We start from the raw sequence: 26,937 nt of genomic DNA, 5'->3' as shown, positions 1-26,937 counted from the left end.
CCATAGCAATACTGCAGGAAAAAATTGCAGGACATGAACAGAACTTTTGAGTCTATGGGAGTAGGGCATGTGAGGCCACTGATAACCCCTAGAAAAGTAACAAGAAAACAAGGCCGTGTGATAGGTGACACTGTGTCATCCAAGAGCCTGCAAGCACTCAGGAGGTTAAACACAGACGCTCCGCATTGGTTCTGCTGAGCTTAAATGCTGGGTCAGACTTGCAGGTGCGTGGGCTCAGAGCATTACACTGCCTGCTCATTGCTTCTCCCTCACCTAGTTCACACCCCTCTGGATCTCACAGTACTGGCTGCCAATACTCCAGGATATCAGATTCCTGATGTTTTAAAAAGAGAAATGAGTTAAAAAAAAAAAAAATTGAGGAATACTGGATGCGGCCAGTTTACTTATCCCCCTTCTCTTCACCTTAGTTCCAACCAGCCCTGGTGGACCTTTTGTCTCACTTTTACCTCCAGGCACAGGGAGGATTACGGGCCTGAGGTTCTAGCAGGCTGGCTGGTTCTCAACCCTTGGGTGCACACTAGAATCACCTGGGGAAGCTTTCAAACCAGCCCCGTGCACAGCCACAACCGTTCTAGGGACTCTGATTTACGTGGCCTTGGGGGTGGGTATCCAGCATCCCCATTTTAGTACTGAAAGTCCCACATTCTGGGAAACCCTTTAGCCCAGGGCAAACTGGGACAGTCCGTCACCCCAGGCCTGGTCTTCAGGGTTTTGTTTTTTTTAAGTTTTGTTTTTTTCCTTTTTCGTTTGTTTACAGTTCCCCAGGAGGGTCTAACATGCAGCCAGGTGGAGAACCACTGCTAGTTTAGTTCTCAGCAACAAGGGGTCTGCCCAGGTTTTAAAAACTCTACTCTCAAGTTGTCTGCAAGTTATGGGCTTCATGGCAACCACTAAATACGTGTTGAATAAATGAGTGAAATGAAAGAAATCTGATGCCTCTAGAAATAGATGATACCAAAGCTTATATTGCCAATAAGGAAATATCAATGATGTGGAAAAGCATTTGCATCAAGAAAATTAAAAACCAGAGGTTTGGATAAACAAATTGTGGTAGATCCATACAATGGAATACTCCTCAGCAATAAAGAGGCGTGAACCATTCCTCCATGTAACAACACGGAGGAATCTCAAAAACATTACGCTGAGTTTAAGAAGCCACACAAGAAGGCCGCATACTGTATGATTCCATTTATATGACCTTTGTGAACAAGCAAAACAGATCCATGGTTGCCCGGGGCTGGGAGAGGGTAACTGGGGGCCTGCCACCAGAGGGCGCAAAGGAACTTTAAGGGGCAATGGAAGCATTCTATATCTTATGGTGGTTGTGACACAACCGTATACATTTGTCAAAACTCATAGAACAGCGTGACTTCATACCTATATCTCAAAACCTGACATTAGAAAATGTGACCTAGGGTAGATATATATGTAGCAGGTGTTTTTCCCCACCCTGAGTAGTGAGTACTGATTTCCCACACAGGAGCTGCTATATTTGCTGAATAAGAAGGATCTTTCTATGGACTATGGCTGGTACAAAATGTCCCTCCCTCTGGGACCCATGAGTTTCCTGACCTGTCCTTCTGAAGCCATTTTATCTACACAGAAAGAATTTGTGGGCTGGGTGCAGTGGTTCACACCTGTAATCCATCACCTTGGGAGGCCAAGGTGGGTGGATCATGAGGTCAAGAGATCAAGACCACCCCGGCCAACATGGTGAAACCTCGTCTCTACTAAAAATACAAAAATTAGCTGGGCATGGTGGTGCGTGCCTGTAGTCTCAGCTACTCGGGAGGCTGAGGCAGGGGAATAGCTTGAACCTGGGAGGCAGAGGTTGCAGTAAGCCGAGATCACACTCCAGCCTGGCAACAGAGTGAGACTCTGTCTCAAAACAAACAAAACAAACAAACCAAAAAAAAACGTGATTACAGGCTGGGTTCGGTGGCTCACTCCTGTAATCCCAGCACTTTGGGAGGCCGAGGTGAGTGGATCACCTGAGGTCAGGATTTCAAAACCAGTCTGGCCAACATGGTGAAACCCTGTCTCTACTAAAAATACAAAAATTAGCTGAGCATGATGGCAGGTGCCTGTAATCCCAGCTACCTCAGGAGGGTGAGGCAGGAGAATCGCTTGAACCCGGGAGGCGGAGGTTGCAGTGAGCCGAGATTGAGCCATTGCACTCCAGCCTGGGCAACAAGAGTGAAACTCGGTCTCAAAAAGAAAAAAAAAAGTGATTACACACCATCAACTCCTGTTCCAGACTATGTGCATTTTGAAGAAATGGGCAGCCACCCGTCTCCTGAGCAGTGAGCCAGGCACTACCAGCGATATTACCGTACGTAGCTTGCTGCTCTCCCTCAAGCTTTTGATCCATGAGGGAACCATGAAAAACATGAACTAGGAAACGACAGCACAAAGCTGCATGCGGTGCCAAGGGAGAGTTGCAGAAGCAGCCTGGCGGGTCTTCGGGGAGGGAGAGGGCCTGGGGCCAGGTTGGAGGTCTATAGGCAGGAATGAGAAGCAGGCCAGTGAGCCCCACTCTGAGGGCACAGGAGGCGCTCCAGGGGAAAGGAGCCAGGAGGAACTCCAGAGGTGGGCCGAGAGAGGCTTATAGACAGTGTCGGGCAGGAGCTTTATGGGAAGGTCGCTGAGCAGAGGAAGAGCAGGATGAAAGGAGGGACTAGACTTGAGCCCGCCAATCTGCTTGAGGCTTCTGAAATAATCCAGGGCATGCTTAAGAATGAGCATGGAAAAAGGAACAGGTGTGAGACTTGAAGATGTCCTAAGATGTAATGAGGGACTGGAGAGGGGAGACGGATGAAAATGAGGAAGGCATGGCTTGCTTAACTATGCTCTCCAATAAACCAATGGAAAGGTAGTGAGAGCCAGGAGATTTCACTGGAGGGCAAAGCCACTGAGGTGGGTTCTCTTGCTCCCATGGAGATTACCTTCACAAAGGAGTTTCAGGCTGTCATTTCTATTTCCTGCAGCATGAAAGGTCTGGAGAAGTCACTTCATTGATGGGATATATTGCTATAGGTTGATTTGCCTGGCATTGCTGTTGAAGATCTTGTATGTAGATATGTGTGTGTCATAAGCTAGAGATACTATGGTTTCAGATTTGACTTGGCCATGAAATTGTACATATATATAGTGTGTGTGTGTGTGTGTGTGTGTGTGTGTGTGTATTAGGGAGGGTACTTACTGCTGCCCATGGTCCCCAGGCTACTGCCACCCAGAACCCCATTCTAGCCCACCTGATTCATTATCCTATCACTATTAGCTGAAGCTACCACCCTGTGATGTGGCAGTGCATTGTGGGAAATTCTCAGGCTCCTGCTACAGACCCAATCTGGCCATCCAGGGAAAGAAAAGAGGGTAAGCCCTTTTATAACCCTTCTTATCTCAACTGCAAATATCTCCAGAGTACTGATAATGCTTTTTTATTTTTGAAATAAAATATATCTCTTGGCACGGGCACAGTGGCTCACGCTCGTAATCCCAACACTTTGGGAGGCCGAGGCGGGCGGATCACGAAGTCAGGAGTTCCAGACCAGCCTGGCCAACATGGTGAAACCCCATCTCCACTAAAAACAGAAAAATTAGCCGGGTGTGGGGGCACATGCCCAGCTACTTAGGAGGCTGAGGCAGGAGAATCGCTTGAACTCAGGAAGCAGAGGTTGCAATAAGCCGAGGGTGTGCCATTGCACTCCAGCCTGGGTGACAGAGCAAGATTCTCTATCAAAAAAAAAAAAAAAAAAGTCTCTCCTCCCAATTGTAAAAGAACTAATAGGTTCATTTTGGAAAATTTGGGAAAGGTACAAAAATAAAAATCAATCTTAGCCTCAATTCCTAGAGATAACCACTGTTAATATTCTGATGATATTATTCTGTGCTTAAATTTTTAAATATACAAATTTATACTAAGCATTGGGACATGTACTATATATGATCTTATATCTGTCGTGTTCCTTAACAATGGAAAGCATTATTTTCAAAACTACGATTTTAATATTAATTATACTCCACTGTATGAATGAACCATAATTCTAAGTCTCCCTCCCCATATTTAAAAAATATAACTACTGCTGTCATGAACATCTTTGTCAGTAAAATTTTACTGGTTTTATTGCTCTTTTTTCCTTTTCCATATTTCATTTCAATAGCAGGTTTTATTACCTTTTTAGGATGGAGTCCAAGAAAGGTAGGTACCAAGTAAAAAGGACCTTTTTTTTTTTTTTTTGAGACCGGGTCTTACTCTGTCGCCCAAGCTGGAGTACAGCGGCGTGAACTCAGCTCACTGCAACCTCCACCTACCGGGTTCAAGCGATTCTTGTGTCTCAGCCTCCCGGGTAGCTGGGATGACAGGCATGCACCACCATAACCAGCTACTTTTTTGTATTTTTAGTAGAAACAGGGTTTCACCATGTTGGCCAGGCTGGTCTTGAATGCCTGGTCTCAAGTGATCTGCCTGCCTCAGCCTCCTAAAAGTTTGGGATTACAGGCATAAGCCACTGCACCTGGCCAAAAAAGGACCTCCCCCTGCCGCCACCTGCCCCTGTGACAGTCTCTCACTCTGTGCCCAGGCTGGAGTGCAGCGGTGCAATCTTGGCTCACTGTAACCTCTGCTTCCTAGGTTCAAGCGATTCTCCTGCCTCAGCCTCCCAAGTAACTGGGACTACAGGCATGAGCCACCATTCCTGGATAATTTTTGTATTTTTATTAGAGATGGGGTTTCACCATGTTGGCCAGGCTGGTCTCAAACTCTTGACCTCAGGTGATCCACCTACCTCGGCCACCCAAAGTTCTGTGATTACAGGTGTGAGCCACCATGCCAGGCCAAAAAAGGACCATTTTTAAGACTCCTGATTTGTTTTGCCAAATAGTCTCCCAAAGGTGGCTGTTCGTATCACACTTTCCCAGCAGCATCTAGGGGAGCCCACTTTACTAATTTTGGGTATTAGCATTTTAAAGTTCTTTTGCTGATATTTTTTAATGCCAACTCCATTGCTGTATTTTTTGAATACGAAAAAACTATGGGACAGTAATCGCATGTAGATTCCCAGCAGCAGTCAGGGGCCTCTCACATGAGCAGGGTTTTGGCACCATTGGTGGGCTTGCTCCTGACCTGGAATATCAATTAGCTTCTAGCCTTGTCTCCAAATGAAACTTCTGGGTCGAATGGACCTTCAGGTTCCTCGTGCCCCTCTGGGCTCTCACTCTTCTCACTGGAAGAAGGCTCCCACAGGGGGAGAAACTCACAGCCATCCTTACCTGTGAATGAGGCATTCTAGCACCTGCCAGGCCTCACCTTGTTCTTGGCAAGCACGTTGGCTCCTGCTTTAACGAGCAGCTTGGCTGACTGGCTGAAACCATGCCAGGATGCTTCATGCAAGGCTGTATTCCCATCCTAAGGAAGACACACAGGTGGGAAAGGCACATTACCCAAGACCTAATTCTTCTCGTTATGATCAATACATCACAGTGGATTTTTACAGAACACCAGAGGGCCTTTCTCAATTGGACTTTCTCATCTGAGCCACAGACTACAGAAGATGATTTGAGTGGTCAGTTTCTCCATTATCCCAGAAATGATACATAATAAGAACCATTCTAGATGCACAGAAGAGAAATGAATCCATGACGAACCATGGATGATTGTTCATAAGGCATTAGAGGTTAAGTCTCTCTAGGAACCCCAGCTGAGAAAGGCTCCAGGCCCCATCCACAGCTCTCGCTTAACAGAAAGCATCATCAAGATAGCATGCCGTCTATTTCTTCCCACCTCCACCACCCTTAGAGTCTGCTCTGCTCCTGGCATCAGGGAGAACCCTGCAAAGGTCAGGCAAAGGAAGAGGCCAGCTTCGTAAGATTCAGGGGCCTGATAGATTCCCCAACTTTTTTTCACTGAAACTTAATCTCACCCACCTTAATTTAAAAGCCTCAGGGCCCCAAACAAATAATGAACAGGGACTGAGGAAACAGTGATTTGGAAATAAAACAAACAAGTGTCCTCAATGTGTGGCTGTTATTTTTTGAGACAGTCTCATTCTGTCATCTAGAGTGGAGTGCAGTGGTGTGATCTCGGCTCACTGCCACCTCTGCCTCCGGAGTTCAAGCGATTCTCCTGCCTTAGCCTCCCAAGTAGCTGGAATCACAGGCATGCACCACTATGCCTTGCTGATTTTTGTATTTTTAGTAGAGACAGGGTTTCACTATGTTGGCTACGCTGGTCTTGAACTCCTGACCTCAAGTGATTCACTTGGCTTCCCACAGTGCTGGGATTACAGGTGTGAGCCACCGCGCCCGGCCTAATGTGTTGCTTTTAAATAAAAGTCATTTAATGAACATAGCTCATATTGGCTTAGCTTACTATTTTAAACAAAGAAATATCATTAAGTGCAATGAATTGAGTGGGGTGGGGGTGGGAAGGCAGGTGTTCCAGGGAGGGAGGAGCCTGGAGAAGGAAGGGTGCGGGGCCATCAGCAGGGGTCGGCACAGGTGCATTCTCCAGTTACATCCAGGCTCTGGCTTCAGCTTTAACTCAACCACATCCATGCCCCTGGAAACAGCTAAAGATAAAGGCCTAACACAGTTGACCTCCACAAGGGGAAGTCTAGGGTCTCAAAGGCCAGGGGATGGGGTGGTTGCTGGGAACTGTATTGGCGGTGTGTGGCCCGGGCAGTGGGACTTACTGCAGAAGGAGGAAGCCAAAGGAAAGGGGGGATGCAGGGGGCAGGGGGCAGGGGGCACAGGGTATGGGGCTTCTGGGTGCTGGCAATGAGCTGCTTCTCGAGCTGGGTGCTCACACAGGTGTGTTCTGCTAATGAAATTCAACAAGCTGCACACTTATTTGTCCACTTTTTCGTATGTATATTATACTGTAATGGAAAGTTATTTTTAAAAAGTAAAGCAGAGTTCTTCCCAGCATAGCCTCTTTAAAAAAAAAAAAAAAAAAAAGTAAGCAGAGGCTAAATTGCCCTTAATTGTTAAGTTTTGTGTTTTAAGATTGTTTGAAAATTTAAAAACATTAGGTTAATATATAAGAAGTCATTAGGATTCCTTAAAGAATCAATTTTGCTTTTTTTTTTTGAGACAGAGTTTCGCTCTTGTTGCCCAAGCTGGAATGCAATGGCACGATCTCGGCTCACTGCAACCTCTGCCTCCCAGGCTCAAGCAATTCTCCTGCCTCAGCCTCCCAAGTAGCTGAGTTTACAGGCATGTACCACCATGCCCGGCTAATCTTTTGTATTTTTAGTAGAAATGGGGTTTCACCATGTTAGCCAGGCTGGTCTCAAACTCCTGACCTCAGGTGATCTGGCTGCCTTGGCCTCCCAAAGTGTTGGGATTACAGGCGTTGAGCCACTGCGGCTGGCCCATTTTGCTATCTATCTATCTATCTTATTTGTTAAGAGACAAGGTCTAACTCTGTCGTCCAGGCTGGAATGCAGTGACGCAGTCATGGCTCACTGCAGCTTCAACCCCCTGGGCTTAGCAATCCTCCCATCTCAGCTTCCTGAGTAGCTGGGACTACAGCTGTGTACACTACCATGCCTTGCTAATATATATTTTTTTAATTTTCAAATTTTTTGTGGAGAAAGTGGTTTGTTATGTTGACTAGGCTGGTCTTGAAGTCCTGGCCTCAAGCAATCCTCCCACCTTAGCCTCCCAAAGTGCTAGGATTACAGGCATGAGCCACTGTGTTTGGCCCAATTGAGCTTACTTTTTTTTTCCTGCAATACAGTTTAAAGAAATTGACTTGCTCACTTATCTAAGAAAGTAAAGAGAAAGTCTGGGGGCACATCCCTTACCCCCACCCAGGCCTACATAGGTCCTTATTTCTAGATTTTTTTCTTTACCATTTAAGATTTATGTGGTTGTCACTGGTGCCATAGAACAAGGAAAAAGATTTAAAAAAATACAATTGGCAGCTGGGCACAATGGCTCATGCCAGCACTTTGGGAGGATGAGGTGGGAGGAGCACTTGAGCCCAGGAGTTCCAGGTGCAGTGAGCTATGATCATGCCATTAATTGCACTCCAGCCTGGGCAACAGAGTGAGACCCTCTCTCAAAAAAAAAAAAAAAAAAAAAAATTACAGTTGGCTGGGATACCAGATAGTGTTTCAAAGGAATTTTGGGCTGATTTAATCATGTTAAATCATAAGTGGTAAGCCAGGAATTACAATATCTCAAGGACTCAAAAGTTTCCAGAGCTGGCTCCTCCAGCTCCCTTGAGCCACTGGCTTCCCTTGCCTTGGGGAGTAAGGAAGCTCAGTGTCCACTCACCTTGTCTTGTCTGTCCAGGGCACAACCCTCGTGGATGAGCGCCGCGATGATCTCCGTGTTCCCCACAACTGTGGCCCGGTGCAAGGCAGTCTGGTCCCCCTGCAAAGTGACACGAAGGCAGGAACAGCAGTCAGCTCCCCTGCTTGCACTACTCACTTGACACTTGGACACAGGGACCCCTCCCGTCCCCACACAGAGCAGAGTGGTTATTCGCAGAAGGGCTTGGTTACCACAGGCAAGGCAGGCTTTGTGGTCTTGTTAGTAGACAACGCACGCTGGCAGAGAAATTCTGTTAATAAACTAAGAGGGGGACCTTAAGCCGACAACAAGAATAGCCCTCGGCCACAGAGCCAACCTCAGAATGAGGGTCAGGCTCTCTCCTGCCATCCAGGGGACGTGACTATCACAGGTGTGAAGAGTGGGTGTGAGGGCAGGTGTGTGCTATGCAATTAAAGCAGCAATGCCTGGAATCTCCACTGCCTGCCGAGTTTCCAGCTTGCAGGGGGACCACTGTCCAGCTCTGCCAGTTAGCAGCACTCATGATTTGATGACAGGTGGGTCATTTGTTCATTGACCTATACTAGTCAAGGGCAATGCAGAGGTTTGCCCTATTTCATCTGAGGACTCCAAGGACTGCAGCTATCACTGCATATTTCTAAGAAGCCTCTTCAGAGAGTTCATGACAACATCCTCACTGATTTATGCTGCATTCTGAGCCCTTTTCTCTGTGATCGGATTCCTGGGATTGCCGGCCGTTGTTCTCCTTTAGGTGCCAAAGGGAACTTGACTCTTCCTAATTGCAGTTGAGTAAAGGATAAAACACTCCCAGAGGTAAGCAGGTCAAGCCTGTAACAGGAGAGTTCTGAAGTCTCTAAGAGCACCCTTTCTCTCTGACAGGTCCTCAGGAAGCTAAGGTGAGGTAAATCAAGCTGAGCCTGTGGTCCAGCCTTGAAAGGGAGGATGGGTGGGCAGTGTGGAAATGTTCTGGTGGAATGAGCACGAGACAAGGGGTCAGGAGGCCTGGGCTATGCGTGGCTTGCTAGAAGCCTGTCACCCTGCTGGACCTCAGGTGTGTCACCCTGGATGATTCCAGGGTCCCTCCATTCCCTTGTTGGATTCTATGATGTGGTTGGTCAGAGTTTTGTGAAGTTTCCTGGCAGAGCACCAGAGGGGCAAAGAAAACATTCTGGGGCATCCCTGGTGCTTGGCCCAAGAGAGGACAGAGGCCATCATAAGATAAAACAGATTTTTTAAAAGAAGGATGCACTGCTACCTATAAACAACCTTAACGAAATACTGATTCTACTTACTAAACTCCCCAGATCTGTAACAAACAATGCACATTAAAAACATGTAATCTGAAAGAAAGTTCTAAAGATAGAGGTGGTGATGGTTGCACAACAATGTGAGTGTACTTAATGCCACTGAACCATATACGTAAATATGTTCAGACGGTAAATTTAATGCTATGTATATTTTATTACAATAAAAAATCCTAGTTAAAACTCAAAATTGTTTTCTTAAAATTAAAAAAGTCTCCCTTTAAAAAATCCATGAAAGGGTTTTTCTCTTTTAACTTTTCTTTTTATACTTTTTAATATTTTCCAGCTTTTTATATTTAACATGGATAACTTTTAGCATCAGGAAAAACTGCTACTTATTAGAAGTCTGAGCAGAAACAATACCCCAGTAACAGGACTGTCCCTGTCACAGACTCTCTTCCCACTGTTCATTTGTGGAAGGTAAGGAATTTCTGCAGTGAGGGGGTCAGGACACTGAGGACAGGTTACTCTCCTCAGCATTGCCACCACTGACCCTCCCCCTTCAGCATCCTAAACTATTATTCCTGTTACCAGTTAGGCTCAGGCTGGTTTTCTTCTCATCCACCTTCCCAGACCCCTTATTCAAAGAGAACCCTTGCCGTGGTTAAAAGAAGAATGCGGCCGCTGGGTCAGTGGCTGCAGGAGGTAGGCTGTGCCATTTGCGCTGTCTACCTCAGACCTCTTAGAAAGTAGTTCTAGACAAGGAAACTAGTAATCATACAAGATACTGCCCAAGTCTCAACTTTTTGTTTTGAGACAGAGTCTCGCCCTGTCGCCCAGGCTGGAGTGCAGTGGCGCCATCTTGGCTCACTGCAACCTCTGCCTCCCAGGTTCAAGCGATTCTTCTGCCTCAGCCTCCAGAGTAGCTGGGATTACAGGAACTTGCCACCATGCCTGGCTAATTTTTTTTGTATTTTTAGAGACGAGGTGTCACCATGTTGGCCAGGCTGGACTTGAACTCCTGGCCTCAAGTGATCTGCCCACCTCGGCCTCCCAAAGTGTTGGGATTACAGGCACGAGCCACCGTGCCTGGCCCCATGTCTCAACTTTTTAAAATTTCCCTAAGATTTCCAAGACTTCCCATTTCTCTATCAGAATGGTGATGGAATTTCCCAAAATAGGCCTCTGGTGCAATCGATGATTATTGACCTGCTAAGAAAGACGGTGCCCTTCTTAGCAAGAACCATGCGATTGCAGCTCACGCTTTCAGGGTAGTGCTGACTTGGTTAGATTTCCACTTCTTACAGGCTTTTTAATATAACCACAAACTACTTACACTCTAGTTGCTCTTTGGACCAGTAAAAACAACCTTTTTCCAGGACAAAACTTATCACTCTGTATTGTTCATAAAGTATGAGCAACAAGCCCTGAGCATATGGGTCATGTTAGCCACTCTCGCTGTACAAATTATTTCACGAAGGGCCTTCACTGGATGATACGGCACAGACTAACCTAAGCCTTGGTTTAGGTCAAATGTTTTTTATCATGTTTCACAAGCTGCCCTCTAAATTAGGAGTTGAGGCATCTTTGGAGCCAGAATGGCACCGAGTTATTTATTACTTGCTTTCATCATCAATCTACTGTATTTGCCTCCTTTGAGAAAATTTTCCTTTGTGAAACTCTAGCTCAATGCAAGCAGCTCAATCTAACTTTCAGTTCACACCTTAGGAGGAAATTTCCGGACTAGCAAGACCCAAGGAGATCTAATGACTTGTGTGAGGTTGTGGCGAGAACACAAATCGTCCTAAGCTGCGGGCACAGGTCCTGCACACCCCTTCCTCTGGGGGACCTTTTGGCTGTCCTGCCTGTCTCCAGGCCACAGCTCCCCCTCCAGCCATCCTCTCAGACAGAGACCTCACCGAGAGCCCGGGTCAGATAAACACTGCTGTCAGGCCAGGCTCGGACTCTCCCTACCGGAAGTGGCTGTCCTTGGCTGGCCTGCTAGCTGTGCTGACACTAGCTGGAATGGTTCTGGAGGACTGAGCAATACACTTTCTCAGGCTTTGAAAAACCCGCCCTTCTCAAGTCACCAAGATGAGAATTAATGGCTCTGAGGTGAGGGACACAAAACATGTAAACAATGGCTGCCTCAGGTTATCATCCCGGATCTATTCTTCCCTAGAATATAACACAAACAATTTAGTACCTTGAGGCCCTCAGTTGAAACAGGGTCAGTTATCTACAAATGGACTGTTTCCTCCTATAAGATTAAAATTTACCATTGAAACATTTCCTCCTTGAAATGACACAGAGAAGAACAAGATGTGGCCTCAATACATACAAGTGGCTACTTTGATGTAATTCTTACTTGTATATGATACCTACCTAAGTCAATCATGAAATTCTGAAATGCTGGGAAATGCTAGAGCACTCTCAACAGTGTTTACTGAATTATCTATTTGGTGAACATTCATTCATTTTGAGACAGGGTCTCACTCTGTCACCTATGCTAGAGTGCAGTGGCTTGATCTCAGCTCACTGCAACCTCCACCTCCCAGGCTCAATCAATCTTCCCACTTCAGCCTCCTGAGTAGCTGGGACCACAGGCATTTGCGACCATGCCCAGGTAATTTTTTTATTTTTTGTAGAGATGGAGTTTTGCCATGTTGCCCAGGCTGGTCTCCAACTCCTGGGTTCAAGCGATCCTTCCTCCATAGCCACCCAAAGCACTGGGATTACAGGTGTGAATATTTATTCACATATTATTACAGACCGAATATTTATTGACTCCTTACTATGTGCCAAGTCTAATTCTCTCATTTGATTGATAAGCCTAGGACAGCATGCTTGGACCAGAAATCAAATTGTCGAGGCTCTTTGCACTCACCCCAAGCTGCTTCCAACCTGTGAAGTCATTAACCTTAAGACAAGCCTCAGTAAAGGTCAGATGCATCTGTGGGGTTGGGACTGCCTCTTTCATAAAGTAAAGCATAGCCACTAGAGCTGCCCCAAAAGCATTTGTTGAATGATTAACTACAAGAAGCAGAAGGAATTTGGAAACTTGAAGGGCCTGCAACCTTGCAGTTTGGCACTTTGATTTGGAACATGTTGACCCATTTGTGAAGTACATGAACTGCCAGCTCTCGGTTTTTCTGAGACAGTGTTTCTCACTTTGGGATTTTAAGAGCTTTGGTGCCTATAAGGTCTAAATCTTTGTTTTGAAATACTGTTATTTTTCTTTCCTACATGGTGAGTGTAGTCTTGGCAGATTCCAAGGCCATGCTCATGGAAGAAATTCCAGTCATGCAAGGGTGCAGTGTGCCCCTCTTCAAGAGGAACCACCTCCATGTGGCACAGGCAGACATACTGCAAGGAAGCTCAAGACAGGTTAGGTGTGTAAAGCAAGTTGCTGACCTCTTTTTCTCTCTCTGATCTTCTAGGGTCCTTCCTAACCCTCCCTCTGTGGTTTTTCTTATTTTTGTCTTCTTTCATGGCTTTCACCGTGGCCACATCATCCTGGACTATTTCTGAGGCGGGAGCTATGTGATTGCTCATTGACCAATCAGAGATGGCATTAGCGCTCCAATGAGAGTTGACAGGATTGGCGGGAAGCAAGAAAGAATTTGCTCCTGGAGTTGCATAATCTAAAGAACTGGTTTCCACAGGTTGAAATTCATAATAATCCCACTCCAGGCCACTGGAGGTCATTCTTCAACTAATTCTCAGTTCTTACCATGCCACAAAGGTCAGTATCTGTAGAATATGAAGTTAGGAGTAAATTCTTCATATCATTAACATTCTCTGTTTCTACCCACCATCCAAGACAGGTAACTTCTGAGATTTTTTCAAATAACTGATCTCCTAGATTCTTTAAAGGACACACATCAAGAGTTTTCTTCCTTGATTTCTTGCATGTATTTCAAGGCTGTTCATCAACAGCATGGTAAACACACAGAGAACAGGCATGAATCATATGCTGGCAAATGCATTTCTTCAGAACTAGTGTGGGTCAATTCTACTTTCTCCACTCCCAATTATTTCTTGTTGTTGTATTTTTATTTTAATTTATCTGGGAGAAGCAATATATGCATTGTCTGTCTAGGACAAGGAAAAGATGCAAGAAAATAACTTCAATAAATAAAAGGGGGTCTCTCTGTCTAAAAGTAGAGCTGGCTTTTCTTCTGCTGACACGTCTCACTTTGGCTACCTAAGAAAATTCTTGCCTGTTTCACTTCCTACCTTGCCTGGTATAAATAGCAGCAGTTCTAGGAAATAAGCAAGGCTTTTGCTGCGAGAGAACACAGTGATACTTAGAGCCCAGGATGTGAGGCAGAGATGTCAAGTTGGAATGGGTTAGCACGCCTGGCATTTTGGCCTTGCCACTGTGGCAAGCAAAGCCTGTAATTATGCGAAGAGAAGACTAAATGCATCCCAACATGTTTGCACCAGTAATATCTCAATGCCCCACCTTTTCTGTGGCCAAAATCTTTTCTCTCTCCTTGTATTTTTGCTCCTGTCATCTAAGGATATGATATAGTTGAAAATGTTATGATGACCATAGTGCAAGAAAATAAAAAAGTATTATGACCCAAGGTAGAAATCAATGGCTTAAGGCTAAATCAACATTTTTTGAAAATAACATCCTTGATGACCCAGCAAGTTCCAGATATAACCAGAGATTTATGAAAGATACTGGATGGCCTTCTGCCCATGCATAAAACAGTCATATTTAGTTATTTCTTTGCAAGTACTGTCCTTCTTACTGTGTGTTTGCCAAGTTTTATGACATTATACACAGACCCAAAGAAGACTAGAAGCACTTTAGTAAACCACACTGTAGCACATCTGAAGATGTGAAATTTGAATCACACTCTGTAACTACAGTTATTAAAGGTGAATTTGGAAGAGGTTATAAGTGCAAACACTCCAACATTCTGTGTTCCCCATAAAAGTTCTTATTTCTTAGAGTTCTACTACATGAATTAGTGTTGCAACCATTTCTAAAAATAGTTTTCAACTGTATTATCAAAGGACCTTTTCCTAATAGCTGTTGGAGGACAATTTATATGGTCCTTTCTTAGAGAACTATCTTCTCCAAAGACCCAATAGGGCAGCCCACTGTACTATGTGACTCCACCCCAGCCACTGCTGACTCACTCAGGATTGGCCACTTGATGCCAGAGGAGCCAATCAGAGTCCATCTCTAGATAACCTGAATGAAGAGACTCAGAGCTGAGTTGGTTGATGGCCATGTCTCAATAATAGCATGGTGCCAGAGTAAACTCTTTCTGGAGGCCTCCTTTCTCTTAGATTCTATGAGATCTGTGTCTTCCCCCAACTCCCCAACTTGAATAGATCATTTTCCATGTCATATTCACTGACCAAGAGAAATTAAGATGAGAAAGAAATTAAGTTTTTAATCCCCATTTTTTCTCCAACGGTAAATTTGGTCACTGACACAAATTTCCAGCAAGTCTTGCCCATACTCACTGATGTGCATGTGTGTGTCTCTTTATGCTGAGACAGGAAACAGGCAAAAATCCCCTTTGAGGCATTTTGTACAATAGACAGGAAGTGATCCCTTGAATAATAGACAGGAAGTGAACCATGATGGAGAACCACCCCACACTCCCAAACTCTAACTTGCTACTGAGAATGGGCCTCAGAGCAGGTCTTCCAGAGGAAGTTCTTGCTGCCACAGAGACCAAGATGCAGCTAAAATGTGCTGGGAGAGCATCTACTACCCTCCCATCTCACAGCTTACACTGTGGATTTCTAGCCAGACAACCTCCCCTGCCAACTCAGCCTAATAGAATGATGGCTTCTACTCACATCATCCTGGACATCGAGGTCACAGCCAGCCTTCAGCAAGATCTGGACCACAGGAAGATGGCCCTTATTGGCAGCAAGATGCAGGGGAGTCCGGCCATGCTGTGAATGCAAAACGAACAATGATTTCAGAACAAGTCATCAATGCTACTCCCTTGGGAGACAGAGGGCCTAGAGCAAGGTTTGCACAGGGGCTTTCGGATGATCACTCCCTTCTGCCCCTTTGGATTGGCAGGAGATTCTTATGGGTTAACCAAAATTCAAGTTTGTCTCAGTTAACCTTGGCTATTGTCACTGCAATCAATGAAAACGATATGCTCAAAATGTGAAGATTTCCTTTAGTGCATTATTTCTACTCTCCACTCATCAGACTATCAAGTAGCAAAACGGGGGGTTTTGTACCTTCTCTTAATTTCTCACTGGTACTAATACTGAGGAATAATGAAGTGGCCATGATGAATCTGGGAAAGAGGTGGGAGAACAGCAAGATGTCATGGTCATCAGCCCCAGAGGAGTCCAGTTAGTAACAGGTGAAAATTAAAACTGTTGATTCAACTGATTAGGAAAGGTTCTTCCTTTTTTTTTTTTTTTTTTTTTTGAGACAGGGTCTGACTCTCTCGCCCAGACTGCAGTACAGCGACGCCATCTCGGCTCACCACAACCTCTGCCTCCTGGTTCACTTATTATTTACTCATCATCCTCCTGATGGGCACCCAGGCTAATGCCAGGCTAACCCAGGCTCAAGCAATTCTCCTGCCTCAGCCTCCCGAGTAGCTGGAATTACAGGTGCACACCACTACCACCTAGCTAATTTCTGTATTTCGAGTAGACAGGGTTTCACCATGTTGGCCAGGCTGGTCTCAAACTCCTGACCTCAAATGATCCACCTGCCTTGGCCTCCCAAAGTGCTGGGATTACAGGCATAAGCCACCATATGACTGGCCGGTTCTTCCTCTTTTTTTAAAAAAATTCTACACTGGGTGTAGTGGCTCACACCTGTAATCCCAGCATTTTGGGAGGCTGAAGTGGGAGGATCACTTGATGCCAGGAGTTCAAGACCAGACTGGCCAACACAGTGAGACCCTATCTCTATAAAAACATTTTCTTTTTTAAATATTAGCTGGGCATAGTGACATGTGCCTGTAGTCCCAGCTACCTAGAAGGCTGAGGTGGGAGGATCACTTGAGCCCAGGAGGTCGAGGCTGCAGTGAACTGTGATTGTACCACTGCACTTCAGCCTGGGCAACAGAGCAAGACCCTGCCTTAAAAAACAAACAAAAACACTAAACTGAAATTATGAAGTATTTTAACCACTAAAAAATATAAGTAACATTCTAAACTTCACATAACCACCAACCACTTCAAGAAAAAAGATAAATCATTGACATTCCTTGTGAACAACTCCCAGGTCTCATTTCTCTTCCATTCCCAGAGGTAACCACTCTCTCAAATTTGGTATTCATCATTCCTTTGCTTTTCATTATATTTTTTACTACATGTTTATAGCCAAAGACAATATCTATAAACACTGTGTTGTTTGTTTCAAATCTTAGTTTTTTTTTCTTTGAGACAGGGTCTCACTCTGCTGTCCAGGCTGGAGTGCAATGCCATGATCATGGCTCACTGCAGCTTCAACCTTTTGGCTCAAGCGATCCTCCCACCTCAGTGTCCTGAGGAGCTGGGACCACAGGCATGCGTCACCATGCCCGGCCAATTTTTTCATTTTTTTGTAGAGATGGGGTTTCACCATGTTTCTTAGGCTGGTCTTGAACTCCTGGGCTCAAGCGATCCGCCTGCCTCGGCCTCCCGAAGTGCAGAGATTGCAGGTGTTAACCACTGTGCCCGGCCTAATAGTTTTCAACTATACAATAAAATTTGGCATTTTTTGTCTAACCTTATATTTTTGAGATTTTTTTTTTCATGTTGTTCATGTAGTTCTGGTTCACTTATTATTTACTCATCCTCCTCCTGATGGGCACCCACGCTAATGCCAGGAGGCTGCAGAACATATTAGTGTGTTCCTCTCCTTGTGCACCTGAGTAGCCTTCTTAGCCCTGTTGCTGGGTCATAGAGAAGACCATTTGCTTCAACTGCTCTAAGCATGTCAGCTCCCAAGGTGCCACATCAAGGGTGACATCCAGAAGAAATAACACTTTTTGATGTGAATCAACTTCTGTCTAGAGAACTGCCCTGCCAAACTCCAAATTCTCCAAATTCTAAAGCAAACACGTTTCCTTTGCTTTCCCCTAGAAGTTTCATTGTGAAGAAACATTCAAACATCAATGAACCATGGCCCCACCCCTAAGGTCTTCCCAAAGGCCTTTATTGATACTCTAGCAGGATACACATTAATGATTTCAAGAAAGCACCAGTTTGCCATGGGTAATGAGCCATGGAGGAAAACAGAGATAACAGACAATAAAGGATCTTAATTTCTCCCCATGAAATGAGACCAAAGCAATAGAATGATTCTGGAAAGAGGTCAGAACTTACTTTAATCACTCCCCAAAAAAGTGGGCTATAAAAAGCCTTCAGAAAAAGGCAGCGTCTGAGATGAAGAGTGACCTTTCTCTGACAGTGACTGTGCTCAGCCACGTGCTCCCTAACCTCGATTCTTCCAATGAAATCATAGCTGATCAGATAGAGTGGCATGACCAGGTTCCACTGGCTGGGCCTGGTCCCCAGCTCCATCTGTCACCACATATCCTTGTCAAGGACTTCTTGACATTGAGTAAGTGCCCTTCACAAAGTTTCCTGAGACATTCTGAAACACAGGGGAGTTCATCACGTGAGGACAGAGACCTGTGTGCTATGAGGGAGGTGACAGCATGGCGGGACACAAGTGCTTCTGGGCAGCTGGAAAATACAGACCAGCATGGAGAGAAGCTGCCTGGGGAGGCTGGAAAGAGGCCAACAGACCCAGGGAGTACTTTTTAAAAAATTGAGATGGAGTCTCACTTTGTCACCCAGGCTGGAGTGCAGTGGCGTGATCTTGGCTCACTGCAACCTCTGCCTTCAGGATCAAGCAATCCTCTCGCCTCAGCCTCCTAAGTGGCTGGGACTACAGGTGTGTGCCACCATGCCCAGCTAATTTTTGTATTTTTAGTAGAGACAGGTTTCACCACGTTGGCCAGGCTGGTCTCAAACTCCTGGTCTCAAGTGATCCTCCCACCTCAGCCTCCCGAAGTGCTGGGATTATAGGTGTGAGCCATGTGCCTGGCAACGGTTTTTTTTGTGTGTGTCTCAAGAGATCCTCCTGCTGTACTTGGGATCCCAGATGCGTGAGTACCTCCTGATACTCCGACCGTGGAATTCCCAGCTCCCAGAACCATGAGGAGGAAATGTCTGTTTTTTTTGTTTGTTTTTTTTTTTTTCCCGAGACGGAGTCTCGCTCTGTCGCCCAGGCTGGAGTGCAGTGGCGCAATCTCAGCTCACTGCAAGCTCCACCTCCCGGGTTCACGCCATTCTCCTGCCTCAGCCTCTCCGAGTAGCTGGGACTACAGGCACCCGCCATCACGCCCGGCTAATTTTTTGTATTTTTAGTAGAGACGGGGTTTCACCGTGGTCTCGATCTCCTGACCTCGTGATCCGCCCGCCTTGGCCTCCCAAAGTGCTGGGATTACAAGCATGAGCCACCGCGCCCGGCCAAATGTCTGTTGTTTAAACTACTTACTCTATGTTACCTTGTTAGAGAGGCCAAATGGACTAAGACAGGTTCAAAGAAGATCACTTCTGGGAGGGCACTTTAGAAACTAAATTACAAACAGGATGGGCCTGGATTGGAGGCACCTTTCTAATCCAAAGTCAGTGAAGAACCACCCGTGGAGAAATGAAAGGCCAGAGGCATCGGAGCTTAGTTTGAATCCCAGCTCTGACTAGTAACACCTGTGTCATTTGGTGCTTAATCCCCCAAACTAAGTGTTTACTCATCTGTAAAATAGGAATAACCTCCACTGCCCACTCCACAGGCTTGAAATAAGGACATGAGGTAACATCCATCATCTAGCATGGGTCTCCCTTCCCTCCAGCTGTCCTTAGCCCCCACCCCATCCCAGAGGACACCCCAACCGTTCCCTCTCCTCTTCGACACCCTACACCTTTGCCTTCGCAAAGACCAGTGAGATATTTCCAACGTCAAATGGATTTGGGTGAAGAGCTGGATCTCTTCCAACCAGAAGGGCTATGGCTGGAGGGTCCAGGTACCCACCAGCCAGTCCTGGCCCACTTGTCCACTTCCATTTTTGAAATGTAAACTGTGGTTCCCAGTCTCTGTGTCTCTTCTTGGAAGAGCATTCTTCACCAAGAACACCATTCTCCAAACTACCACTTCCCTGATTCTCCAGCAATGCTCCTGGCCTCGCACACCACTCAGGCTCCCTGTCAGCAAGGAGGTGTGACACCTGAGAGCTTCAGGAGCTGAGCTACAATGGCACAGGAGCTTTTCTGAGGAGGGGCTGTGTTCCCTGCACATGCTTGGCTCCTTTTCTGGCCTCTGGTTAAAGTACAGCAATAGCAAAGGCAGTAATCCGTTTCCTAGAGAAGCTGAAGCTATCTCCTCCATCCTGGGGCTTTCCTAGCACAAGGCCCACCCTCTTAAACACACATCACCTGCCAAAGGAGAAAAGCAAGAAAGCAGCAGACATGTACTTGGTTTTCCAGAACATTCTGCAGTAAATAGCAACAAAAATAGAGCCCTTTGGAGAAGAGGCTGCCCCTATCCAGCACATAGGAATGCCCCCAGGCATGTCTGACTAATGGGAAAAGCTGGAACTCCTCTAAGGGTGAGGGAGCAAATAAAAATTGATCCTTAGAGGCAGCTTTGAATGACTTAGGCTTAAGGATGCAACTGCTCTCCTCCTTTCCATTTCCATGCCCCTAGGACTGGCCACAGGAAGAAATGGGAACAGGAGAAAAGACCATGTATTACAAATAAGAAGTTTGGGCGAGGCAAGGTGGTTCACGCCTGTAATCCCAGCACTTTGAGAGGCCAAGGTGGGTGGATCACTTGAGCCCAGGAGTTCTATAGCCTGGGCAACATGGCAAAATGCCATCTCTACCAAAAAATACAAAAATTAGCTGAGTGTCGTTTTGTGCGCCTGTAGTCCCAGCTACTCAGGAGGCTGAGGAGGCTGGATGGATTGAGCCTGGGAAATCAAGGCTGCAGTGAGCTGTGATTGCACCATTGCACTTCAGTCTGGGCAACAGAATAAGACCTTCTCTCTAAAAAAAGAAAGAAAGAAAAAAAAAGGACGAAGTTTTAAAGCATCAATTTGCCCTGAGTCCTACCCCAGTTATCCTCAAAGATCAGTTCAGCTTAACTCATCTTAGGCCCTGGTGAGCCCAGCGAGACCAATAATCAGGCAGAGCAAGAGACAGCAGCGGCCAGAATTTATTGAACACTTGGGTCCATTTATTGCGTAGAAGGCACTAGCTTAAGAATTTCACACGTTAGCTAATTCTATCCTCCCAATTATCCTATGAGGTGGACACTATTATCGAACCCATTTTATAGATAAGGAAACTGAGGCTTGGGAGACTCTGTCACTTGTTCTAAGTTATACAGCAGGTAACTGGAGTCTGGATCACCTCTTAAGCCATCTGAGCTCAGCCGCATGCTTTCCCTACCACTCTGTGCGCTGCCCTGGTTGTGTTGGGGGTGAGGGTAGGAGCGAAGTTCTTCCCTGGCAGAGCAGGGGCTTCATGTCTCACCTTTAGGAAGCTCCGCTCCCAAGTTCTTGGGTGTTTTACCTTAGCCCAGCCACTAACCTCTGGGGTTTGTTTAAAAATAACCTGATTCTTTTAGAATCTCAAGGACAAGGAGAGATGTTTTCTATTTTCTCTGCATCTGGCTCTCCTGGGGAGGGTGGTCTGTTGTCATTTCTCTGTATTGGTGTGTAAGCCTCTCCCTCCAGATTCTCTCATCAACTCGCTGTGGTGAGGCCCAGGCAGTTTTTATACAACTTCCCCAGGTGACTCTAATGTGTGACCCGGTTGAGAACCACAGGATGGGATGAGGAGGGGCCAGGATAAACCCTCCCTGGACAGCTACAGGCCCTTAGGCTAAACCCGCCCTTCAGGCCTGCTCCAGCAAGGGCCATATCTCTTTTACATTCTTGTTGATGCTCTCATCAGCCTATCAATATAAAACACCTAAAATACTGCCTTGCCACAACCTACAGCTTCCCAGATCTTCAGAGTACATAAGCAATGTAATGACATTACTAAAAATATGGAAAAGAATATCCTCTATAATTCCACAACCCAAATTATCATTTTTATCCAATCATTTTCAGTGCATCTCCACGTGTGGCTGGAGGTTATCACCACTGCCTTCGACCCTTTAAAGGTGCTGGTTCCTCAAGGGGCCCTGGTATCAGGCTGGGCCATCTGAGGCCGGCAGGGGTAAGGAGAAGAGGCAGTATCCACCCTGACTTCCTGCATCTCCCTCTGATCCAGTCAGGAGGAGGCACAGTACTCAGGGCCTTGCTTCCAGGGAACCAAATCAAAGGGTCTTGAGATGTTGTGAAGCAACAACCACAAAAATGTGTCCCCACTGTCCACACCACTGGGGCACTGACTGGGATGATGATTTGTTCAGGCTGAGCCCTGTGGATCTAACTCCAGCATAACTGCTGCATCGGAACATCAGAGTGACTCCCATTCCAGCAGGCAATAAATTACATGAACAAGTGATCACAACGATGCCTAGAATGAAATGGTCCCTGCTATTCACTCTGAAGAGGCCAATTCCCAGTTGGGAGTGGGAACCTTCCAGGAGGAGGATTCCCGTTAAGATAATGATCTCCCACCAGTGAGGATGACAAGGGAGCCGGGCCAAAGGTAATCGGCTTAAAAGAAACCCTGAAAGGAAGTGGAGGTGTTTTTGTTGCCAGCAGGTGTCAGACTGGCACTCAGCCTCCTTCCTGGACTCTCCAGGTAGACCAAGGCGTTACATTAGAAAACCCTCCCTAGGAGGGGCCAGGACCCTTGGAGGGAGGCGAACCAGAGCCATTTGAGAACTACAACCTACAGAAACAAGCCAGTCAACTGCCCCTGCCACTGACTGCATGGGGCCTGGGAGCCCAGGGCCATGACCCTGGTCCCTCATCACTCCAGCCAGGACGCAGGTTGGGTCCCAGCTCCTTGCTCCTGCTTCAGTATCTTGGACCCTACTTACTAAAGGGCAGGCCTTTCAGACCAACAGTACCTGTCCAAGGAATGACAGGTCTAACAGAGCGGACCTGGACAAGGCCTGGCCCAACAGAATGCACCTGAAAAGTGAGAAGGAAAGGTGCGGTGCTTAGCCATTCCTGGAACACCTTTTTTTTTTTTTGAGACAGAGTCTCGCTCTGTCTCACCCAGGCTGGAGTGCAGTGGCGCAATCTCAGCTCACTGCAGCCTCTGCCTCCTGGGTTCAAGCGATTCTCCTGCCTCAGCTGGGACTACAGGCGTGCACCACCACACCCAGCTAATTTTATATTTTTAGTAGAGACGGGGTTTCACCATGTTGGCCATGCTGGTCTCGAACTCCTGACCTCAGGTGATCCACCTGCCTTGGCCTCCCAAAATGCTGGAATTACAGGCATGAGCCACCGTGCCTGGTCTCAATGATATTCTTATGACCAGAGTCAAAAGGAGACCTGGGGCAGAAGCCAAAGGAATAAAAGCGCAGAAACTCTGAAGGAAGGGAGTAGGGAAAGGTTGTATAAAGGAATTGAGGCTCATGGGCTCAAACAATAAACAATTTAACCATCTTAACTAGGGACTGTAATAAGGAGGGCAGCTGCATGCTGTGATCCACACAAGGAGAAATGGTGTAATGGGAAGAATTTAGGTTAAATCAGTGTAATCATTTCATAAAGCTTCTTTTCTTCAAGGGACCATGAGAAATACATTGGATCAGGGTCATGCAGTCTTTTTTGAGTCAGTCTGCCTATATTATCTGTTGCATTAAGAGAGAGGTAGTAGGAGGCAAGAAAGTTGTAACACCACTAAAATAAGAGTGGCACATATTTTACAAACATAATATTCAGAATGGGACGTGTCTTTGAGAGTTTCATTTGGCTGAAGAGATGAAAGGAATTCTCAATGCCTCCAATCTTATATCTGGCAGAACTGCAATAGCTGGAATTCTGGTCACCTGGCTCCTCGTTTAGATTTTAAATAGTGGAAGACCCCACCAACTTTTCTAAGTGCCCCAAGGGTCCTCTTATCATAGATGGTGTTCCCTGAGAGCTTCAACAGCCTGGAATGGTGTAAATTTGGGTCAGAAAAGTTCAAAGTCCTTGTCAGCCTTATGATTCAATGAAGACAAAGTTATGAAGACATTCAAGAAAAAAATGGAACACATTCGAGAAAAGAATTGAAAAAGTACCATCGATCAAAGAAAATAAAACTTTACATTTAAAAACAATTTATAGTTTAAGAAGCTTTCAGAGTTTTCTTTCCTTGTTGCAAATATATTTTATCTACTAGTCTACTTACATGAGTGACACATCATATCTTAATCAGACAATAGTTGACAAGAAACGGCAAGGGAATAAATTCCCTGGCTGACACAAATCAGGATCCAAAACAATCTCAGATTGGAATAGGCTAATTTTAAAAAGACAAAATGTAATGGGGGCAGAGGGTAATTCCTGCACTGGGGGCCAACAGTCCCATCACACAAGGATGGAAGTATTAGGATGGCCCTGTAAAATAATCATCATCATAAATGATATGGAGAGGTGATTTGAAATGTATATTGTTAAGAATCAGTTATTCCTAACAATGTGTTTAATTGATAAGAGAATTCCTTTTTTGTTTTTTGAGATGAAGTTTTGCTCTGTCGCCAGGCTGGAGGGCAGTGGCACGATCCCGGCTCACTGCAACCTCCACCTCCCAGGTTCAAGCAATTGTCCTGCCTCAGCCTCCCAAGTAGCTAGGACTACAGGCATGCACCACCACTCCTGGCTAATTTTTGTATTTTTAGTAGAGACGGGGTTTCACCATGTTGGCTAGGATGGTCTCAATCTTTTGACCTCATGATCTGCCTGCCTCGGCCTCCCGAAGTGTTGGGATTACAGGCGTGAGGCACTGCACCCAGCCTATTTTTTTTTTTTTTTTTTTGAGACGGAGTTTCACTCTGTCGTCCAGGCTAGAGTGCAGTGGCATGATCTCAACTCACTGCAACATATGCCTCCCACGTTCAAGAAATTCTCCTGCCTCAGCCTCCCAAGTAGCTGAGATTACAGGTGCCCACCACCATGCCCGGCTAATTTTTTTGTATTTTTAGTAGAGGTGGGGTTTCACCATGTTGGCCAGGCTGGTTTTGAACTCCTGACCTCAAGTGATCCACCCACCTCAGCCTCCCAAAGTGCTAGGATTTTAGGCATGAGCCACTGTGCCCGGCCAAGATTTCCTTTTGAGGTAACTCAGTAATTGCTAGGGTTGGGCTTCCTTCTATAAAGATCCACCAAGAAGAAGGACCAAAATATTTCAGGCAACTTACTGGCTATTAAGAATTCCATCAGCTTCTACAGTACTTGTCCCTGAGTGGTAAGACATCAGTTAATGGCCCACATACTCCTCACAGGTGGCAGCCCAGACTACATTTTCTTTTTTTTTTCCCCCAAGACAGTCTTGTTCTGTCGCCCAGGCTAGAGTGCAGTAGCGTGATCTCAGCTCACTGCAACCTCCACCTCCTAGGTTCAAATGATTCTCCTGCCTCAGCCTCCCGAGTAGCTGGGATTACAGGCATGTGCCACCACGCCCTGGTAACTTTTGTATTCTTAGTAGAGACAGGGTTTCACCATGTTGGCCAGGCTGGTCTCGAACTCTTGACCTTGTGATCCGCCCGCCTCGGCCTCCCAAAGTGCTGGGATTACAGGTGTGAGCCACTAAGCCTGGCCAGACTACATTTTCAATGGGTTGACGCTGACAGAGCACAGCATGGTAGTCCAGTACATCATGAACTATGGTTGGATATAAGGACTGTTCTTGCTTCTCTTCTGGTTTCTAACAAAAACCAGAAAACAAGAATCACTGCCTTTTCAGCAACTGTTAATATAATCATGTGTTTTTCTCTTTTAATTTGTTGGTATAACGAATTATGGAACAATTCTTGCATTCCTGGAACCCACCTGATCACACTGTATTATTCTTCTCATAAATGCTGCATTCTATTAGGTAATGTTATAAAGAATTTTAAAAATCAGCATTCATGCCGGGCGCAGTGGCTCACGCTTGTAATCCCAGCACTTTGGGAGGCCGAGGCGGGCGGATCACGAGGTCAGCAGATGGAGACCACAGTGAAACCCCGTCTCTACTAAAAATACAAAAAAATTAGCCGGGCGCGTGGCGGGCGCCTGTAGTCCCAGCTACTCGGAGAGGCTGAGGCCGGAGAATGGCGTGAACCCGGGAGGCGGAGCTTGCAGTGAGCCGAGATCGCGCCACTGCACTCCAGCCTGGGCGAATGAACACAACTCCGTATAAAAAAAAAAAAAAAAAAAAAAAAAAAATCAGCATTCATAATTGAGATTGGTGTTTCTTGTTCTTATTTATCTGTTTTTGACATTAAGGTTGTGCTGACTACATGAAAAAGTACAGCTTTCTATTTTGTTCTGTGCTTTACAATAATTTAAACATTGGATTTTTTGTTGTTGATAAAATATAAAACAGGACCATGAAACCATCTGGCCCTAGTGCTTTCTTTTTTTTTTGAGATAGAGTCTCGCTCTGTCAGCCAGGCTGGCGTGCAGTGGCGCGATCTCGGCTCACTGCAACCTCCGCCTCCAGGGTTCAAACAATTCTGCCTCAGCCTCCCGAGTAGCTGGGACTACAGGCACACGTCATCAAGCTCGGTTAATTTTTGTATTTTTTTAGAGATAGGGTTTCACCATATTGGCCAGGCTGGTCTCGAACTCCTGGCCTCAAGTGATCCACCCGCCTTGGCCTCCCAAAGTGCTGGGATTACAGGCGTGACCCACCACACCCGGCCGACCCTAGTACTTTCTAAAACTTGCATCTTTAATCGTGTTTCCAATATTTCCTATGCTAATTAGACTAAGTTTTCTGCTTATTCTTGGGCCCATTTTTTGTGATTTATAAATTTGTGATCAAATATGCATATACATAAAATCTACCATTTTAACAATTTTTAAGTGTATAATTCAGCGGCATTAAGTATATTCATAATGTTGCACAACCACCACCACCATCCATGTCTAGGACTTTTTGGGGGATTAAATTCCTTGTGTTCTTCTTGCCTTACTGTGGTGGCTAGAACTTCCAGCTCTATAGTGAATGAGCAGACATCCCCGTCTTGTTCCTTATCACAGCAGGAAAACATTGTCTCTCACTATCAAATATGATGTTAGCTCTTGGTTTTTTTTAGATGCTTTTTATCATGTTGAGAAAGTTTTCCTCAATTTCTGGTTTTCTGAGAGTTCTTTTCCCAAATGCGTGTTTGGTTTTGTCAAATTCTTTTTCTGTACCTATTAATATGATCAGATGATTTTTCTTGTTTAGCTTGTTATGGACTAAATGTTTGTGTCTCCCT

The 26,937-nt window shown here is 45.7% G+C and overlaps 1 protein-coding gene across 4 annotated transcripts in view; it reads right to left on the bottom strand.

Moving 5' to 3' along the window:
* Positions 1-26,937, bottom strand: part of ANKRD6 (ankyrin repeat domain 6) — a 65,498-nt gene that overhangs the window by 22,635 nt on the left and 15,926 nt on the right. For 3 of the 4 annotated variants that reach the window (XM_032155281.2, XM_032155303.2, XM_058435401.1), the window contains exons 2-4: positions 15,399-15,497; positions 8,305-8,403; positions 5,330-5,428 (exon numbers count right to left, since the gene is read on the bottom strand). In XM_032155281.2, the coding sequence (XP_032011172.1) occupies positions 5,330-5,428; positions 8,305-8,403; positions 15,399-15,497 (297 nt within the window). Of the gene's footprint in view, positions 1-5,329; positions 5,429-8,304; positions 8,404-12,980; positions 13,178-15,398; positions 15,498-26,937 lie in introns of those variants that run through there. The other variant, XM_032155295.2, reaches the window with a different exon arrangement.

This window comes from Hylobates moloch, unplaced genomic scaffold (assembly GCF_009828535.3).
Source record: "Hylobates moloch isolate HMO894 unplaced genomic scaffold, HMol_V3 SCAFFOLD_2, whole genome shotgun sequence".
NCBI classification, from domain to species: domain Eukaryota; kingdom Metazoa; phylum Chordata; class Mammalia; order Primates; family Hylobatidae; genus Hylobates; species Hylobates moloch.
This window is presented reverse-complemented; position numbering and strand designations above follow the sequence as displayed.